The following is a 17,832-nucleotide window of genomic DNA, read 5'->3' as shown; positions in this document are numbered from 1 at the left end:
ATAGTTCTCTAATTATGATGATTGATTTAAAAGCCCTTAAATATGTAATTAATCCTTTAATATGTATTCAAACTTTTCAGATTTTGAAGTTGCATATATAAATATGGCCTCAGGCTCTCCAATTCCAATATGGGTGTGTCTCTAAAGCCTCCTGAATCTGATAACACAGATCCCTCTTCTTTGGTTTTTGTCTGGCAGCACTTTGAGGAAATCCATCCTATAGTCTGGATAACATGTCTTAGACCTCGGGTATTTTATCTTGGATTTGCCCTGTAAGTTTGCCCATTTTTTTTTTTCAGATTCATGTTTGTTAAAAAGGAAAATTATCCAAAATATACTGTAGATGGTGTGATGGTGTTTAACATTTGTGAAAACAGTTTTAAAACTGAACTATGGAGGAAAGTGTAGGCCTTTATCTCTACACTGTAAACAATTGCTGTTCATTTACAGCAGGATTTCAACAGTATTAACCTGTTATTGCTAAAAAAAAACAGTGCTTTACAGTTAATACAAAAGAAAACCTGTTAAAGACATTTTGGGAAAAGTGTCAACAAGTCTATTATAGCCTTTAATTGCATTTAGTGTGACTATTCCTATGTCTGTAACCTGCTAAGTCTATTCATCTAGGCAAAAAATAATGTTTATTAAAATGTAATAAAAAAATAAATAGTGCATTAAAACAAATCAGTAAGATAATGTAAAATAAAGGTGCTATATAATGTATCTTTAAACAGTAAATTAACTGTAAAACTGTGAAATTAATAAACTACAAACTGTATTTTTCATTAAAGCTGTACATTTCAGCAGCAGACTGTATAATAATGTTAATTTTACAGTAACATAACCCTGCTGCCATCAGTTCTTTACTGTTATTTTACTGGGAAATTCTTAACAGTGTGCTCTCTGCCTCTTTAAGTCTGTCCTGCATCTGACTCATTGTAGTCCTTCGCAGTTTGCTCAGCAGCCTGTACTCTGCCCTGCACTTTTTATTTGGCAATTCTCTTCCCAGCACCACCACTAGCTCGCACCGACCGTCGCTGCGTAAAAGCCACCACTCTGCGCTTGGAAATGTAGTTGTTTTGACGCACAGAGAGGTCTCCAAAACAATGGACTTAAAATCCGAACTCCTCAAGTCCATCTGGTATGCTTTCACGTCGCTGGACGTCGAGAAGTGTGGCAAAGTGTCCAAGTCGCAGTTAAAGGTAAGCAAGGAATGTTATGTGGTCATTTTTTAACACCAGGAAACAAGAGAGAGAGAGAAACACACTTTAACTCTGCTACTTTTCCTCTATAGTCTCTATAGTTTGTCTTTTTATGTTGTGAAACTTGTACTATGTGAATCAATGTTGTAATCTGAGGAACAAAACACACACAAACAAGGTCACACACACACACACGCACACACACACACGCACACACAAGTCCAAATATTTGTAAAAGCTTTATTCTAACACACACACTCTAGGTGAAGAGTGTGAGTTCAGCTTCAAGCTTCAAGCTCAAAGTCCTCTCTGTGGCCCAGAAACATCAATAGTGACATAATGTAACAAGCCACTCTGTGTGATTCAAATAAAAGGCAAGACAGAGAACAACAAGTATATATCTGATTCAGCTGTTTTTCCCCTTCAGTGAGTGTCTGCCATGTTGCTTTCCATCCAGTTCCTACACGCCTGACTCCTGAGTCTCCATAGCAGACAAGAATCCAGGGACATAGCAGAAAGCTGTCCTGACATGCTGAGATCCAGCTGTCTGTGGTTGTGTGTGTGTGTGGGTTTATGGTGTATGATGAAATATGGAGGGCACTGAAGAAACATTGAGACTATGTGCTTATCTATATACTGTATTGATATCAATCTGTTATGTCTGTTCTTCAGGTGCTGTCCCACAACCTGTACACAGTGCTGAACATCCCACACGACCCGGTGGCTCTGGAGGAGCACTTCCAGGATGATGATGACGGGCCGGTGTCTAATCATGGCTACATGCCCTACCTCAACAAATATATACTGGATAAGGTACTGTGGCTACTCTTATATAAGTAGGTTACAGAATCTTATATATTATGTTTTGTTTATTTTTTATGTGAATATAGGGCTGGGCAATATGGCAAGTCATTTAATATCTTGATAACGATATATATATATATATATATATATATATATATATATATATATATATATATATATATGTATATATATATCACTATAGCATGTTTTCTGGTAATTCAATAAATAAATAAATAGTCTATTTGAAATAACCACATGGTAAAGCCTATTTTTGTATACTCCTGTGTCAATTAAATACTTAATTTTAATGAACATAATATTTACATGAACATAATATTTTCAAATGGAATTATAGAGAAATAAATAAATAGATATAGGCCTAGCCTTTATTGCGAAAGAAACGATATAGAAAGATTTATACAATAGAGATTTTTATATTGTTTTGACGATATATATTGTCATATTACCAGGCTCTATGTGAATATATATTTATTTTATAGTTTTTCTTTTTGACATGTTATACAATAACTATTGTCACCTCATAATACCTTGCTATTTTATTTAACATGTTATACAACATCTATTGTTTTCTATCTTATAATATCTTGCAAATGTTTTTATTTCATTTAATACAGGCAAAATAATAGACATTACAAACACGACAATATGATGACATGACAATATAACCTCACAAAAAAATTAAAGAAAATAATTGGACAAAAAGAATAAATAAATACATAAAATAAGAGACAAAATAAAAGTTATAGGATCTCTTCAGTAATTCAAATGATTAGGTTGACAGTACCGATACGTCTAGAAACTGAAATATACATACAGTAGGACAGGTAGAGTGTGTTTAGTGTTTGGGGTTAGGAGAAAGAAATAATCTCATTGGTTGAGTTATCTATCATACCCATTATATCTGTCAATATATGTCTGTAAATATAATTATAACTGTTTCTGTCACATGGAGTTTCACTATGAGTCTTTTTTCTTCCCTTTCAGGTCAAAGCGGGGATGTTTGACAAGGAGAAGTTCGACGACCTGTGCTGGATGATGACCATGAAGAAGAACTTCAAGGGGTTACCACAGGGGGCGCCGCTATCGGAAAGAGACTGTTTCAAGCTTTTCTGTTTATTCAACCTCCTGTCTGAGGACCGCTACCCGCTGGTGATGATACCAGAGGAGGTAACAGATGCTGATGATGGTGTGAAACAGAACATTTGGGTCGGGAGCGACTTGATTTTAGGGATTTTAATTATTATGCATCTAAGTATAAAATGCAAAAATGTTGACATCATACAACAAAAGAAAAGAGTCACAGTTTGATCAAAAAAGTGCGCAAAAAGTGCAGCAATTCCTTCCTTAATATTCACAAGACAAATAAAGATTAGTAGATTAACAAATCACACAGGGAATCAAGGAAAAAACAAGGCTTTTCAGGCACTTTCACTTTGATCTCCTAATTGCTAGAAAGACATATCATGCTCCATATAAACCCAGCTTGTGTCCCAACAAAGTCAGACTGTTTTACATTTTGTCTCAGCAGAAAAAAGCAAGTGCAAGTAAGTGAGTTAATGAGTCTCTTCCTTCCGCCACTTCCTCCACAATGCTCTCGGTTTCCTGTCGACAGAGACGAAAATAAACTGCTTTTGTGCTATCAGCACAGTAGCTTTCCACTGTAAAGACATATGTACTGATATTCACTGATGCAACATGGAATTAATAGTCGTTTTTGGTGATCTTTTCTGGTAACACTTGGCGTGTTCTAATGATTGTTTCTAATGCTTTTAGGTGGAGTATCTCCTCAAGAAAATCTCCACAGCAATGAGCCAGGAGTGGGATGGGAAGCCACTGGAGGACTTAATATCCCAGGATGCCTCAGGCGACATGTCTGTATGGACCTTCCTGGAGCACATGGGTGCAGGCCGGCTGCTGAGGGTCACCAGCGCTGAGGCCTTCAGTCTGGCTTTGAACGAGGTCTTCCTGGAGATGTATCACAACGTCATCAAGAGGGTAGAGAGAGAATCTCCTGTTTCTGTTTGTCGTCTCTTGTCTTTTTTTTTGTCTTTCGTCCTTCTTAAATTCTGCCCCTTGTTTCCAGGGTTACATGTGGAAAAAGGGGCACGTACGCAGGAACTGGACTGAGCGTTGGTTCATGCTGAAGCCCTCCTCCATGGCTTACTATGCCGGCGAGGACTTAAAAGACAAGAAAGGCGAGATCCAGCTGGATAAGAGCTGTATCATAGAGGTGGGTGAGGAAAATGTAAACGCTGCATGTTTAATTATATGGTAGGCTAATGGTGTGCTTTGGGTGTGTTCAGACAAAGTCCTTCACAGCAGATAAATCATCTATTCCTCATATTTAGATCCTTTTCCTCTTGTGTTTCAGCCTATTGCAGACAGGGAAGGCAAGCGCTGTATGTTCTGTGTGAAAACTCACAATAAAACCTTTGAGATGAGCTCGTCTGACCAGAGACAGAAGGTGGAGTGGACTCAAGGTGTGTTGGTGTGTATAAGTACTAGCATGCAGAGTCAGAGATTACATTTTGACTGCAGTGATTTATCGTGTGTGTGTGGTCATCAGTGGCTTCTTGTTTCATTCACTGGTTTCAGATGAGACATTTTAAAGGAATAGTTTGACATTATGGGAAGTTAAATGAGACGAAACACTCGTGAATAAAATCAAATTTAAGAAACACCAATAACAGTATCTACAGTATCTATAGTTTGTCTTTTTGCTACCTCTCCAGCTATTCAGACAGCCCTGCGTCTCCAGAGCGAGGGCAAGTCCTCCCTTCACCACGAACTGAAACTGAAGAGACGGGTTCAGCGGGAACACAGCCACCGGGAGCGCAGCCGGAGCAGCTGCAGCAGCCGGAGCAGCCGGAGCAGCCAATCAGACGACTTCAGTATCCAGGAGATGGAGAAGATGGAGAAAGAGAAAGACAGACAGGATTCAGAAATAGAAAGTATCATACAGGTGAGACTGGAAGGAATCAGTGACGGGACGTTCAATCATAGCTCAGTTTTAACCTTTAACCTTTATCTGTGTCTCGCAGCACGCACGTGAATTAGAAACCAAACGAAGGGAGGCGGAAGAAAAAGAAAGGAAGAAACAGAGGGAGGTGCAGATGGAGCTGGAGAGACAGCTAAAGGAGGCTGAGACGGTAAGAGAAAGTTTTCCAGATGACAACGTTTATTTACAATTCGCTGAAATGGGTCATGAGCACAAAAACATTGGCATTATAAAACCTTCAGTGAGTTTTAGTGGTGGAGAAATGGTTACGACATTCCTGGAAAAGGTGATTCAGGAATAGGTCAGTCCTTTCCACTCAATTGGTGTGTGTATATATATATATGTGTGTGTGTGTGTGTCCTCCTAGTTGAGAGACAGCATGCAGGCAGAGATGCAGGAGAAGGATAGAGAGGCTGAGCAGCAGAAGAAGAGGATCCAGGAGTTGGAGCTGACGCAGCAGAAACTGGAGGCTGCTCTCGAAATGGAGATCCAGGCTCGGCTGGAGGAGGAGAGGGCCAGACAGGAGCTGGAGAGGTAATAAACAAACACACCCAACGTATTCCCATTATTATAGTTTCTCTCTCTCTCAACCCAAACGGTTGAGGCAGATGAACGCCCACCCAAAGCCTGCTTCTGCCCAAGGTTTCTAACCGTTAAAGGGGAATTTTTTCTTGCCACTGTCGCCCCAGTGCTTGCTAGGCATGAAATTATCAACCTCAGTAATGTCAAAAAATATTCATAGTGCAACATGAAAACAATACAAACAATATTAATGAATTTTGTAACACCTTAGTGTTAGTTAGCAACGTGTCAAGCCTATATTTGTTTACATTTTGGCAAATTGTACCATTAACAGTATGTCGAATTAGCTATAAGCCGTCCCTGTTTGCAATGTACCCATGAATGTATACGCAAATATTAATGGATTACTGTAATACTGAGGAAAACTTAAAAACATGACAATTCTCAGGCAAGTTCTGTAGTTAAAAGGAGGGACTTTTTTTCTATGATTTCTAAGCACATTTGTGGATGTTTATTTGCAACGGACGTCATAAATAATGATAAGATCATTGAGTAGACTTAATACTGAATCTAAAAATATGTGTATCATGTCTGTGTGTTTGGATTTGACTGAGATATGACTTGGAGAAAGAGCATGATTTTTGACGCAAATTGCAGCAATCGGGCGCTGAGGGTTTTTTAACTACCTTAACTGCCTCTGAGCTGATGTGTCACAGCTGCTGCGGCTGCAACTGCTGACTATAGTCACCATAGTCACCAAACTACTTAGTGGTAACTTGATTTCAGTTCTTGCTTTTTCTCTTTCTTCTCTTCTCCAGGTTGCTGCAGGCGGAAGAAGCGAAGAAGAAGCAGTTCCAGCTCCTCCAGGAGCAGCAGAGAGCCCTGGAGTGCCTCAGCCCCATACTGGAGTTAGGGACTGCCTCCGACGGCAGTCCGGACGAAGAAACCCCCTCGGCTCTTCACTCGGCCTCTCAGGAGCTCCAGCATCTGCGTGCTTCTCGCCAGAGGAGCCACCAGCACCTGGAGGTAAGAAAGAGACAGTGTGTTGCTCAATGTGCAGCATGTTTAATACTATAAAAACACTCATTGGAAACTACTTGTTTGATTTTCTTATTCCAGGAGGTACAAGAGAAGCTGAGATATGCCAGTCAACACGTACGACACTGGAACGTCCAGCTGAACCGCCTGATGACACCCATCGGTCCTGGAGGTGCAGTATGCTCTTAATCTGGTCTGTTTGGGTCTAAGTTAGAATCAGGACGGAATCTGCCAAGATAAAAAATAAATGAATACATAAATAAATTTTTTGATAAATAAATAAATATGTCATGAAATTAAGCAAAAATAATATAAAAAATAAATGCAGCCATTCATTATTTGATAAAATGTGACATAAATTGATATTTCTGCTTTAATTTGCTTCTTTATTTATTTATCTTTGTATTAATTTCGTTATTTATTTGCTCTTCTGTTTAATTTTCCCTTTTATTTATTTATTTATTTATTTTTATTATTTTTTAAATTTATTTATTTTTGTATTTATTTATTTTGTATTTATGTTATATTTATTTTTTAAATGTGTGCATTTATTTCGGTATTTATTTGTCTATTTATTTATGCATGATTTTCCCTTTGCAACTGCAATTAAGAAGTGCAATATTGCACTTTTAATAAATCATTTCAAATTGATCTGGATCTGCATCAAAAACTAAGCATTTGTTCCCTAAACAATGGTCTAAATTACAAATAAATTTGATTGAAAACTGTTGACATGTTTTTGAGATATTCAGCTAACAAACTAACAAACAAACTGCACCTAAACTATGTTTGCAGTCCTAACCTAAAAGTGAAATGTGTCAGTGGACATCACAAAGATAAAACCTTTTTTTTTTTTTGTAGAACATTCGAATCATCGCCTATTATCAACACGCCCATGTCCTAAAAAGGAAGGAGCGCTGGCCAGTAACGAGTTCATCTCTAAATTCAAGATAAGAGCCAATCAGAACAGCCAGACACCAGAAGACGGCGGGACGCTAGAGGAGCAGATGGAGGCCACAAACCTGTCAGACGTATCCGACGAATCACAGAGAAAACCAAACGGACAGATGTGATCCAAAAATGTTGGACGGTTTCAAATCTACAAGTTCGGAAATTCAAAAAGCGTTGTATTATATTTATATTTTGAAATGCACACTAAGATGGAGAGCGATGATGACACACGATGTGATACAGGATTTAATGAAAACACATTTGACTAAGATCAACTGATATTCATAGTTTTGTACAATAAAGTTTATTGGTGTATAATAAAACATCATTTTGTGATATTATTATTAATTACCAGAACCTCTCTCCTACAAATGTCTCTATTAACTTTATATTAACAGTATTGTAACTGAACTCACAGGAAGTTAAGTAATAAATGTGTAAAAGAAAACATTTCTTTTAATACAGATGAATACACCATTATAAAAGATTAAAGGGTTTACTGGACTTTGAGAAACTAGGATGAACATTTTTCACTATTTTCTGACATTTTATAGACCAAATGATTAATCAATTATTCTAGAAAATAATCGTTAGTTGCAGCCCTACTATACAGGTATGCAGAGTACGGCAGTGTAGTGATATTTTCCCCCTTTAGAGCAATATCCCTCAGATCAATCGCAGGTCTGAGATCAGATAATTGAAGTTGGAAGGTAGGTATAAATTTATGATACATTTTTTGCTCTGTTATAACAAATGTGGGCTCTTATTCCTCCAAGACAACATGGACTACTTTTAACAACTGCAGCGTGTGCTCACATTATGATTATAATGCATTTGCATCATGCTGAGCTCATCATCTGTTATCATAGCCTTTTAAAAACACGTTTAACGAGGTATAAATAAACAAATATAGCACAGAAAGATGCTTTCATGTCTGCTTTTTTATGCATGATACAAAAAGGCAATAAGGGTGTTCCTTATGCATAGCCCATATAAAACATGAAATATTTCCTAATTTGATGTAAAAAAAAAAAAAAAAAAGAAGGGTTACCACTTCAATACTTATCTAATAAAGTCTAAAAGAAAAATATTTTTAAAGGAAAAAATTTAATTTTTTACACACAGTGGGGTCTGCGGGAGTCCAAACATTGAGAAAAAAACTAAAGGAAACTCAAAGTTTAAAGTCAGTACAATAAAAAAAGAAGAAAACGTGAGCTCCTGGCTTTGCAATCAAAATTTAGATTGACAGGTGAGTAAATATGGATTTAATCTCTCTTCCTTTTTCATTTGTATTCTTAGTGTATGCATATTTAGATATATTCTTTTGATAAGATCAGTTGTGTCAGGTCATAAGCCTTTAAATATTCGGTGACTGTCTATAACAAAACAGGCACATAATAATGAGTAGTATTAAAAAAAAGAAATTAGCTATATATATGCTATAATCTATAAATCTATTGCCTTGATCAGCCCTCAGTCTGGCAGGAATGGTGACAATATTTACTGTTAACTGGAGAGGAATACTGTGGGACACACGTAACTGTACTTCATGATTTTGACCAGACGAGGTCACTGTGGACTTAGTGTTTCCTACCAAAGTGTAACTGCTTCTTTCCATGAACTGCAGACTTTTCCAGTCTAATAAAAGGTTTCATTTGCTGATTTAATCTGGAGAGAAGCACTGGTTTGATTAGGTCATGACAACAAATGCTTTACTCTGGATGCTGCTTCATTATTTATATCACTGGTTCCCAACCTGGGGAGGCGGGTCTGATGGCAGTCACAGAGGGGCGTTCCTGTACTTTCTCAATGCACAGATGGTTCTGGCTATTACTGTACGAACTTCATCGTAAAGACACACAAAATACAGCAGACGACAGTAAACCAAAATGAGCTTTATTCACATGTTATGACATGGTCAATAGTTATCTTGTGTAGGCTATATGAGGACATAATGGCGGTTGATGGTGGCAGTTCAAGCATACACATTTGGATATTGTGAATATCTATATAGCCACCTCGCCTTCGGCAAAAAGTGCAGCCGTACCTGAGATTTGCCTCCAGTAGCCGAGGCAGCTCCTTCCTTTAAAATCGTTCTACGTATCTAAAAATAGAGAATTAACGTTTTGCTACCAGCATCATTACAATATTAGCATCAATGGATGTTGAATTGCTATGTTAAGATCAAATTGGTACACTAAGCAATTAGTTAGCTATAGTTTACCCCACTTGTTTCATCAAAGTCACATATAATGGTAAAATGATTTAAGAATTTGACAAAAAAAGTGAGTTAAATTGTACTTAGAACGAATACACGAACGGGACAATAAAGTAACTGGGCAAAATAAATGTCAGCAGCTACTGGGCCGGATTATAAAATTACATTTTCATTCACATATCTTGAGGTCAAAGGTCAAGGGACCCCTTTGAAAATGGCCATGCCAGTTTTTCCTCGCCAAAATTTAGCCTAACTTTGGAGCGTTATTCAGCGTTCTTCCCAACAGCATGACTTGGTTGTTACCAATGGATTCCTTATGTTTCCAAGTTTGCAGGTCTCAGGGAGTTAAACAACTTGTATTTTGAAAATGTCCTACCAGGATGTTAAGAACTTCTTACTTTGATCACAAACCAGTTGAGTTTTACCGTATCACTCTATTTGTTAATTTTGGACTGTGTTAAACAGCACAGGGTGTGGCTATTTATAGCCTTCGTCATTTGTTGCCTTTCTTCGCTGATAGACACAGTTGTCCCTCGCCACCAGCACCCCAGAGTGCCTTGATTATACTGGAACCAGCTGCTGTCCTCCTGTTGTCCACAGGCATGTTTTAGTGGGATAAGACAGGCATGGGACCTTCTCATAAGCATTCATATTTGTTATTTTGACGCCACAATTAGCCTATCATCACCCAGAGCTCCCAGAAGACTTATATTAAGACTGAAATTGAACCCCCTGGAGAAAATGTGTCATCCGCCACATACATGTGCTGCAGAATAACGTCAGAGACTTTATCCTAAGGAGGCGCGGGTAGCAGTTTAATTGGGATTCTCAGACACAACAGAGCACCTGTCTCTCCCCGTCAGTTCATCTCATCCTCGACTACGTTCGTTCCCTTTCCACCGATAACTCAAGACTTGGGATCATAAATTCTTGACATCAGCGTTGAAGTGTTGCGGCTTGGGAGCAATTACACTTTAATCCGCACAGCGCTGAAAGCCGAAAGCCTCCAATAGCAAGAATGTTTTAATTACATTCCAAAGTGGAGACATGGACGGAGCAGTAAAGCTCATCTTGCACATCATTGAGGGTCTTTTTGTGGTGCTCGTGTTGTTTTTCTTTACAGAAATAACTAAATACCAATATTTATAACGCACAGACTGACTTTACAAAGTGTTTTACAGATATAAAAAAAGTCTAAGACAAAGAATTACGATAGTAGAGGTTGACCGATATTGGACTTTTTAAAGGCTGATATAATACAGTAGTTTGGAGCAGGAAAAGGCCGATTAATCGACTGATATCTTCTTTGATTCTGCAGCAGCCTCGTCGGCTACTTTTGCATACGCCATTTTTAATAAATCGGCCATGTCGAGATCTGTTGAGGAAATACCAAGCACCGCCCACCAGCCAGAGCAAACGTTCTCATTTTACAGCTAAATAGTACACTACAAGATGTTTCTGAAAACATTTGAAGCGAGAAATAGGCATTACAGCAACAGAATATTGATTCATATTTGATCAGAAATGCCTAGTTTGACCGTTTGATCGGATTTGGCCAAAGTCTCCCGTCACGGGCTAGATTTTCTAAAGCCTGAAAACAGATGTTGAGGTGCAGAAGTCTAGTTTTGTCTCAAAACACTTGAATTACAATATGCTGAAAGGTTATTATGTGATTTTGCCAAAAAATGCCAAAAACATTCTGCCTACTGCAGGTTTAATCGACCAAACCGATCAATCGGTCTACCTCTAATAGATAGTCCTTTATGTGCAGAATAAAGAGTGTAAATATAGCTCATCTTTACTGTGTTATTTTGTCTAACTCAAGAATATCATGTTAGTTTGTTGATGCTACGGGGCGCAGGAAGCTCATTTTGGAAAATGTGACAGCTGTAACTCCCGTCATTAAAATCCTCACCAGCTCTGACGCACTTAAGGGATTGCAATTTGCTTTGTTAATGGAACTTCAGTGGCTTTAAAACTATCACGATGGATTAGAAAGTTCCCGCAAATTGCATGTGAAATATCTGTTGACTAGATGAGTAGTGGTGCATTGTTCTCTATAGTCGTGATTCCACATCTCTGTCTCTTGTCAGCGCCAGAGCCTCAGTAGGCCTTTTAAAAGTACGACGTGTTGCTTTGTGGGACCTTTGTGGGACTGGAAAACACAAGTGTGTGTGTGCATCTGTTGTGCATCTGAAATAGTCCCTCATCTTGTCCTTACAAAGGAATGAGGAGGCGCTGTAGGGTCAGAGGAGGGGGGCTGAGTGTGGCTGAAGGTTTGGCGAGGAGAAAATAGACTCTTCCATCTGTCTCAAAATCCGCCCCTGCTGACCTCCACTCTGGAGACTTTAGTCAGCCTTAAGGTCACATGGTAAACACAAACCCTTAAAAACCCCCCAAGCTGCACGCCTGAGACCCCAGTCATCTCTTCTGTGCAAAAACACCAGCTGGTCTTGGTGTTCATCTCTTCCCTAGAAAGCCTCCGAGGTACCATCATGTCAGACACTGAGGAGATTGTGGAGGAGTACGAGGAGGAAGTGGAAGAAGAGGAGGTAGAAGAAGTTGAAGAAGAAGAGGATGATGAAGCGGAGAAGAAAGAAAAGCACGCAGAGGAGAATGAGCAAGAGGAGGACTCCAAATGGCGTCCTAAAACAACTTATGTGCCAAATATCGCTCCTCCAAAACTCCCCGATGGCGAAAAGGTGGATTTCGATGACCTCCACCGCAAGAGGGTGGAGAAGGATTTCAACGACCTCCAGACCCTGATCGAGTCGCATTTCTCCACCCGACAGAAAGAGGAGGAAGAGCTGGTCGCTCTGCGTAGCCGTATCGAACGTCGAAGATCGGACAGATCGGAACAGCAGCGCGTCCGCACCGAGCAAGACCGTGAGCGCCAAGCACGTCTGACCGAGGAGAGGACGAGGCGCGAGGAGGAGGCCGCCAAGCTGCGTGCCGACGAGGAGGCGAAGAAGAAGATGATTTTCACCAACAAGTCCTTTGGCGGCTACCTGCAGAAGGTGGACCAGAAGAAGGGCAAGAAGCTGACGGCGCGGGAGGAGAAGAAGAAGGCCCTGATGGACCGCCGGAAGCCGCTCAACATCGACCACCTGAACCAGGAGAAGCTGGCGGAGAAGGCGCAGGACCTGTGGCAGTGGCTCCAGCAGCTGCACGCTGAGAAGTTCGAGCTGGCCGAGAAGCTCAAGAGGCAGAAGTACGACATCCACGTGCTCCGAAACCGAGTCAGCGACCACCAGAGGGGCTCCAAAGCATCCAAGACCTCCCGCGGGGCCAAGGGCAAGGCTGGCACCTGGAAGTAACTGGACTGCCACGTTTCTGGACTATTTGTCTCCTATTTTTAATAAAGCTATCCCAGGGATTGTGTGTGGATTTGAGTGGGAACTCCTTATTGGGGGGAACTGAAGTACATGAAGTTAATCTTGAATGATGTATAAATATCTGATTGTTCTAACTTAATAGAAGCAAACATACTTCCTGAAAGTACATCGAAACCCATTGAAACTAATGGAGAATGGCTCCTCAAGCGAATGTTTTAACCTGCTGTATGACTTATAATAGATCTGTGCAACTTGTATTTATATGGAATATGTAGATAGGTGCCTCTTGCATGCGTGTACAGAAAACAATAAAAATCCATACATTTTTGCTGCTTATTTTAGGGCAATTTTTTACCATTAAAACAAAAAAAGTAGTCCCATGTGTCCAAAGACTATATAATAAGAAAATGGCTGTATCTCAGAAAATACAAGGAGCACAATCAAGTATTTGGTATCTATGAACTCATAACAAGCTGAATAAAACAAATTATAAAAAATATATTCATATATATGCAGTGCAAAAAAAATAATATGGAAGATATTTAATTAACACAATTTTAGTTTCATTTTGATCAGATTTTGTCCATTGGTAAAAGTGTGATTTTTCATGTGATCTAAAAATTTCATTCAATTGTACTGTTAGATACTTTTCTAAAGTACGCCCGTACCAAATTTCAAGACATTTGACAAATCAGAACAAATGTTGTGGCATTTTTCCTTATCATACTAAATATAGTCTTTGGGCTTAAATGGGTTAATGATGCTTTGTGGATGGATGGATTTTGTGGACGTGTGGTGGTGTTGATTTCACGACTCCACTAGACTATGCAGCGCTTTGTGGGTGTTTTATCTTTGCATACCAATGGTATTTTTACTTGTAGGCTGCAGTTGTTAAGGATTTGTTTGATCTGACACACGCAAACCCCTCAGATATTCTAACATTTGTGATCAAGGATTTAAAAGTCTTCAAATAAAGTGCCAATATTTCACTTGTTTGTAATAAATCAAAACATATTTTGATATCTTTGAGTCAAGTGACATTATTTTCAGAATTATGAAATAATTGGTCTTGAATCAAGTTATTCTTGATACTTGATTCTAACTCAAACACTCTTGAAAAATGCAGTTTAATCTTTAATTTAAAGATGTCCCTTTTTTTGTAAAAGGTGTCTCTCAAGGCAGAACTTTTTTTTGTGATACGTAATTAAATGACTGGTAAAGAGTGTAATTTTGGTTGTGTTAAGATCTAACAGGTGTTGCATAGCTGACTTTTTTAAAGAGCTAATTTAGTCTCTGAGGCTCAGGACTGGCTGTGTGGGCCTGCAGTGTTTTTAGCAAAAAGACCCAACTGTTGACTGACAGGTGAAGCCCACGACCCCGAGAGTCTGCAGAGTGGAAGAGGATTTACAGAGGAGGGGTTTGATGTCTTAAAGGTATTTAACTACAATCAGCAACACCCAGTTTTTTTTCTCACTCATCCTTTTGCAACGAAAGACAGATTTTATATTAAATAATTATCAGATAATTCTGATAATTGACCTCTAACTCAACATCAGTTGAATAATTAAAGGGGAACACCACCTAAATTAAGAATTCCAATATGTTATCTCCATTGCTAAGTAAAGCTCAGTCAATATTTGTGAACATGAGCTACTCTCTCTCAAAACCAGAAACCAGAGACGTAATGCCGGGTACACTGACGAGAATCAAGATGATTTGGGGCCTGATTTCTCCTCCCGACAACAGTCAGCAAAGCCCCGATTTTTTGATGATCCAGAAATTCCTGTGGTGTGAAGTATGTTAAGAGGTTTTTTTAACATCCCCCGATCGGCTTGGAAGTCCATCCTAGTTGCCCTTTAATGTTACTGTATTGACCAAAGTGACATATAAACTAAATGAGAAAGTGCAAAATACAATTCATGCATAACAAACTTCCTATTTCTAATCAAATCAGGATTCTACAGCAAACAATAGGTCACCAGAAATGCTAGTAAACACAATTTACAAGGATCTTGTTAATCTAAACAACATCAAAAGGTTCTTTTGATTTATATACGTTGGCAGTATTATCCTCACATCCTCTATCACAATTTCTTTATGTTTTATAAAGTGTTATGTGTTCTAAAACCATCTAGAATCACTACTATCCTCATTTTTGGCATAAAATGTATCTTAATCTTTGAAAAACAACATTTAAACTTGATTAAAATTTGAATAAATGAATGCAAATCTACTAGAAAAGCCCAATTTATAGATCCAGTTTGATAATTTAAAGGCTTATGATCTGAATTGTCTCACGTGGCGTGATTTGCAACAACATCTATTCAGTTTTAGTCTATTGTAGTGCTAAAATATCCCCCTGCTGTGGGTCCAATGAATGTCAAAGTGTACAGTATTGAAGTGTTATATCCACTAGGTGGCACTAGAGCACCAGTTTGTAGCTTTTAATACACACACTTGTGGAACAAAAGTACATTACATAATTAAATGTGTGTGCATGCAACAAGTATTTTTGATTCATTAAATGATAAAATTAACTCAGACAGCCAAATTTCTCTACATGTTGCAAACAAAAGCAAACTTTATTATTAGTATGTAACTGAAATAGTGGGAACAGACGTCTTGTCTCTGTCCAGGCGTGCCAATTATCCAATTATATATACATTCAGACAGACTTTTTCAGTGGAACAGCAGGGAAAACAGCCTCTTTATGAACAGTGAACTGCAGTGAAACATATGTCAGACCAAAGTATGGGGACATTTGTCTCCCATGTGGTTCTTGATTGCCACTCAGCTGGACTGTAGATGCCATACCACTGTTCTGCTCTCATGGCCGTGACAAGCCATTAAAGCCTTCCCGACACGGCACTATGCCAACAGGTTGCCATAGAGACTGGGAGAAGCCATTTATGTGATCCCCTCCCTCCCTCCAGCCTCAACACGCCCACTGTATTGATGATGTTGTGAAAAATGCCCGACTTGACAGCGTCTTGACATACCGGTGCATCAATCGACTATCACACCAGGGAACAACATGTTCCCAAAACTCTGAAGTTAATTTGAAAACAAGCTGTTGCTGGATTCAATTTATCCGCATCTGCTACTGCCTCTGTTGTGATGGATCCCAGTTAGGTTTGAGATGCACTTTATGGTGATGCACGTGGAGTTGGAACGTGTCCGCTCATATCAAAAAGGCTATATGTGTGTGTTTGTACCAAGAACAGCAGCTGCAGGCTCATCAGGGGGGCGTTGTCTGCTCATTAGTACCCAGCAGAGACGAGAGGATCATGTAAGCACTGCATGATTGACGGTTTCCGGGCCTCACTTTCAACTCTGACCTAGGAACTTATTATGTGGTTCAGTTATCCAGAGGATGTTTGTATTTTAACCCATTTTGACCAACTGAAATTTGTAATGTCCTTTGGTGGAAGTGTTCCCGGTCAAACCGTTTGGCTGAAAAGTGAGTTTTCCTTATCATACTATATCTAGTCTGTGGGCACATGACTACTTTTTTTTGCAATCATTATATTTTAGGAAAAAACAGTAGTGCCATATGCCCAAAGACTAGATGTAGTATGATAACAAAATGCTTTTATCTCAGAAACCACAAGTATTTAGTCTCTATTAGGGCTGTCAATCGACTAAAATATTTAATCGTGATGAATCGCATGATTGTCCATAGTTAATCGTGATAAATGGCAAATTAATCACACTTTTTTATCTGTTCAAAATGTACCTTAAAGGGAGATTTGTTAAGTATTTAATATTCTTATCAACATGGGAGTGGGCAAATATGCCGCTTTATGCAAATGTATGTATATATTTATTATTGGAAATCAATTAACAACATAATAAATGACAAATATTGTCCAGAAACCCTCACAGGTACTGCATTTAGCATGAAGCATATGCTCAAATCATAACATGGCAAACCAATTCATTCATTCACATATCTTCGTCAAAATGTAGCATAGGTTTGGAGCATTATGTATCCTGCTTGTCGAAAAGCAAGCTAGCTATGACATGGTTGGTACCAATGGATTCCTTAGGTTTTTCTAGTTTCATATGATGCCAGTATCATCACTCAGCTTTAAAGGGACTATTTGTAACTTTTTAAGCGTATAAATGTAGCAGGTCGCCACACATGCGCGTTCGCATATGCGCGCTCGCGTGTGGCTGGAGCCTCGTCTCCGCTGCCTGCTCTCCTTCACTCAGAATGCGTGCGCGTCCTCGCTGTCTCGCTCCACCTCTAGACGTGAACGCGCGCTCACTCCACACTGCAGAAGAGTTAGTTTAGCTCTGAGAATATCTAGTGAATGCACAGGGGACGTTTGTGCAGAAATAAATGCTGCAGTTCCTCCAGACCAACAGAGCTTTCCCGTGTCTTGTGAAGTGACGGAGCTCTTCAGAGAGTTACGTTACCCTCTCGTTACCGACCGGGTGCCGGTGTCTCCTCTGCTCTCTCCGGCTGCGGGCGGAGAGAGCAGGGAGACACGCTGCAGAGCCCCGCTGCATCAGCCTGCGCTGAGGCAGGAAAAGCCAACACTAGGATCAGATCTAAATCATGTTCATGGAGAGACCTTCGTCTGATCAGCTAACATTACTGCCAAGCAGCTGAAATATAGAGTGATATTGTGGTTTTAGCTGACGTGTGTCGCCTCACTGTTTTGAGTGACGCTCGTTCAGGTATATTTAGAGCGAGCAAGCGCGAGCCCGACGCTGACTTTCGTTGATTTCACGGCC

The 17,832-nt window shown here is 39.4% G+C and overlaps 2 protein-coding genes across 5 annotated transcripts; both read left to right on the top strand.

The window, feature by feature from the left end:
* The first annotated feature begins 253 nt into the window (after positions 1-253).
* def6c (DEF6 guanine nucleotide exchange factor c) lies at positions 254-7,859 on the top strand. 4 transcript variants are annotated; one of them, XM_037761187.1, is made up of 13 exons: positions 254-272; positions 1,022-1,202; positions 1,875-2,015; positions 3,012-3,194; positions 3,801-4,022; positions 4,111-4,257; positions 4,399-4,507; positions 4,760-4,989; positions 5,069-5,176; positions 5,393-5,559; positions 6,366-6,573; positions 6,667-6,757; positions 7,447-7,658. In XM_037761187.1, the coding sequence occupies exons 2-13, from the start codon at positions 1,107-1,109 to the stop codon at positions 7,656-7,658; spliced, it is 1,914 nt and encodes a 637-aa protein (XP_037617115.1). In that variant the 5' UTR covers positions 254-272; positions 1,022-1,106. The 4 variants fall into 4 exon arrangements, with proteins under 4 accessions (XP_037617115.1, XP_037617114.1, XP_037617117.1 ...); XM_037761186.1 differs by lacking the exon at positions 254-272 and having other exon boundaries at positions 971-1,202; positions 7,447-7,859; XM_037761189.1 differs by lacking the exons at positions 254-272; positions 1,022-1,202 and adding an exon at positions 1,717-1,761 and having other exon boundaries at positions 7,447-7,859.
* Positions 7,860-12,106: 4,247 nt separating this feature from the next.
* On the top strand, positions 12,107-13,553 carry tnnt2c (troponin T2c, cardiac). Its single transcript, XM_037759848.1, has one exon. It carries the CDS (start codon positions 12,250-12,252, stop codon positions 13,069-13,071), a length of 822 nt encoding a protein of 273 aa, XP_037615776.1. The 5' UTR covers positions 12,107-12,249; the 3' UTR covers positions 13,072-13,553.
* The last annotated feature ends 4,279 nt before the right edge of the window (positions 13,554-17,832 follow it).

Source organism: Sebastes umbrosus, chromosome 23 (genome assembly GCF_015220745.1).
Source record: "Sebastes umbrosus isolate fSebUmb1 chromosome 23, fSebUmb1.pri, whole genome shotgun sequence".
NCBI lineage: Eukaryota > Metazoa > Chordata > Actinopteri > Perciformes > Sebastidae > Sebastes > Sebastes umbrosus.
Note: the sequence above shows the minus strand (reverse complement) of the source record. Positions and strands in the feature narration are given on the sequence as shown.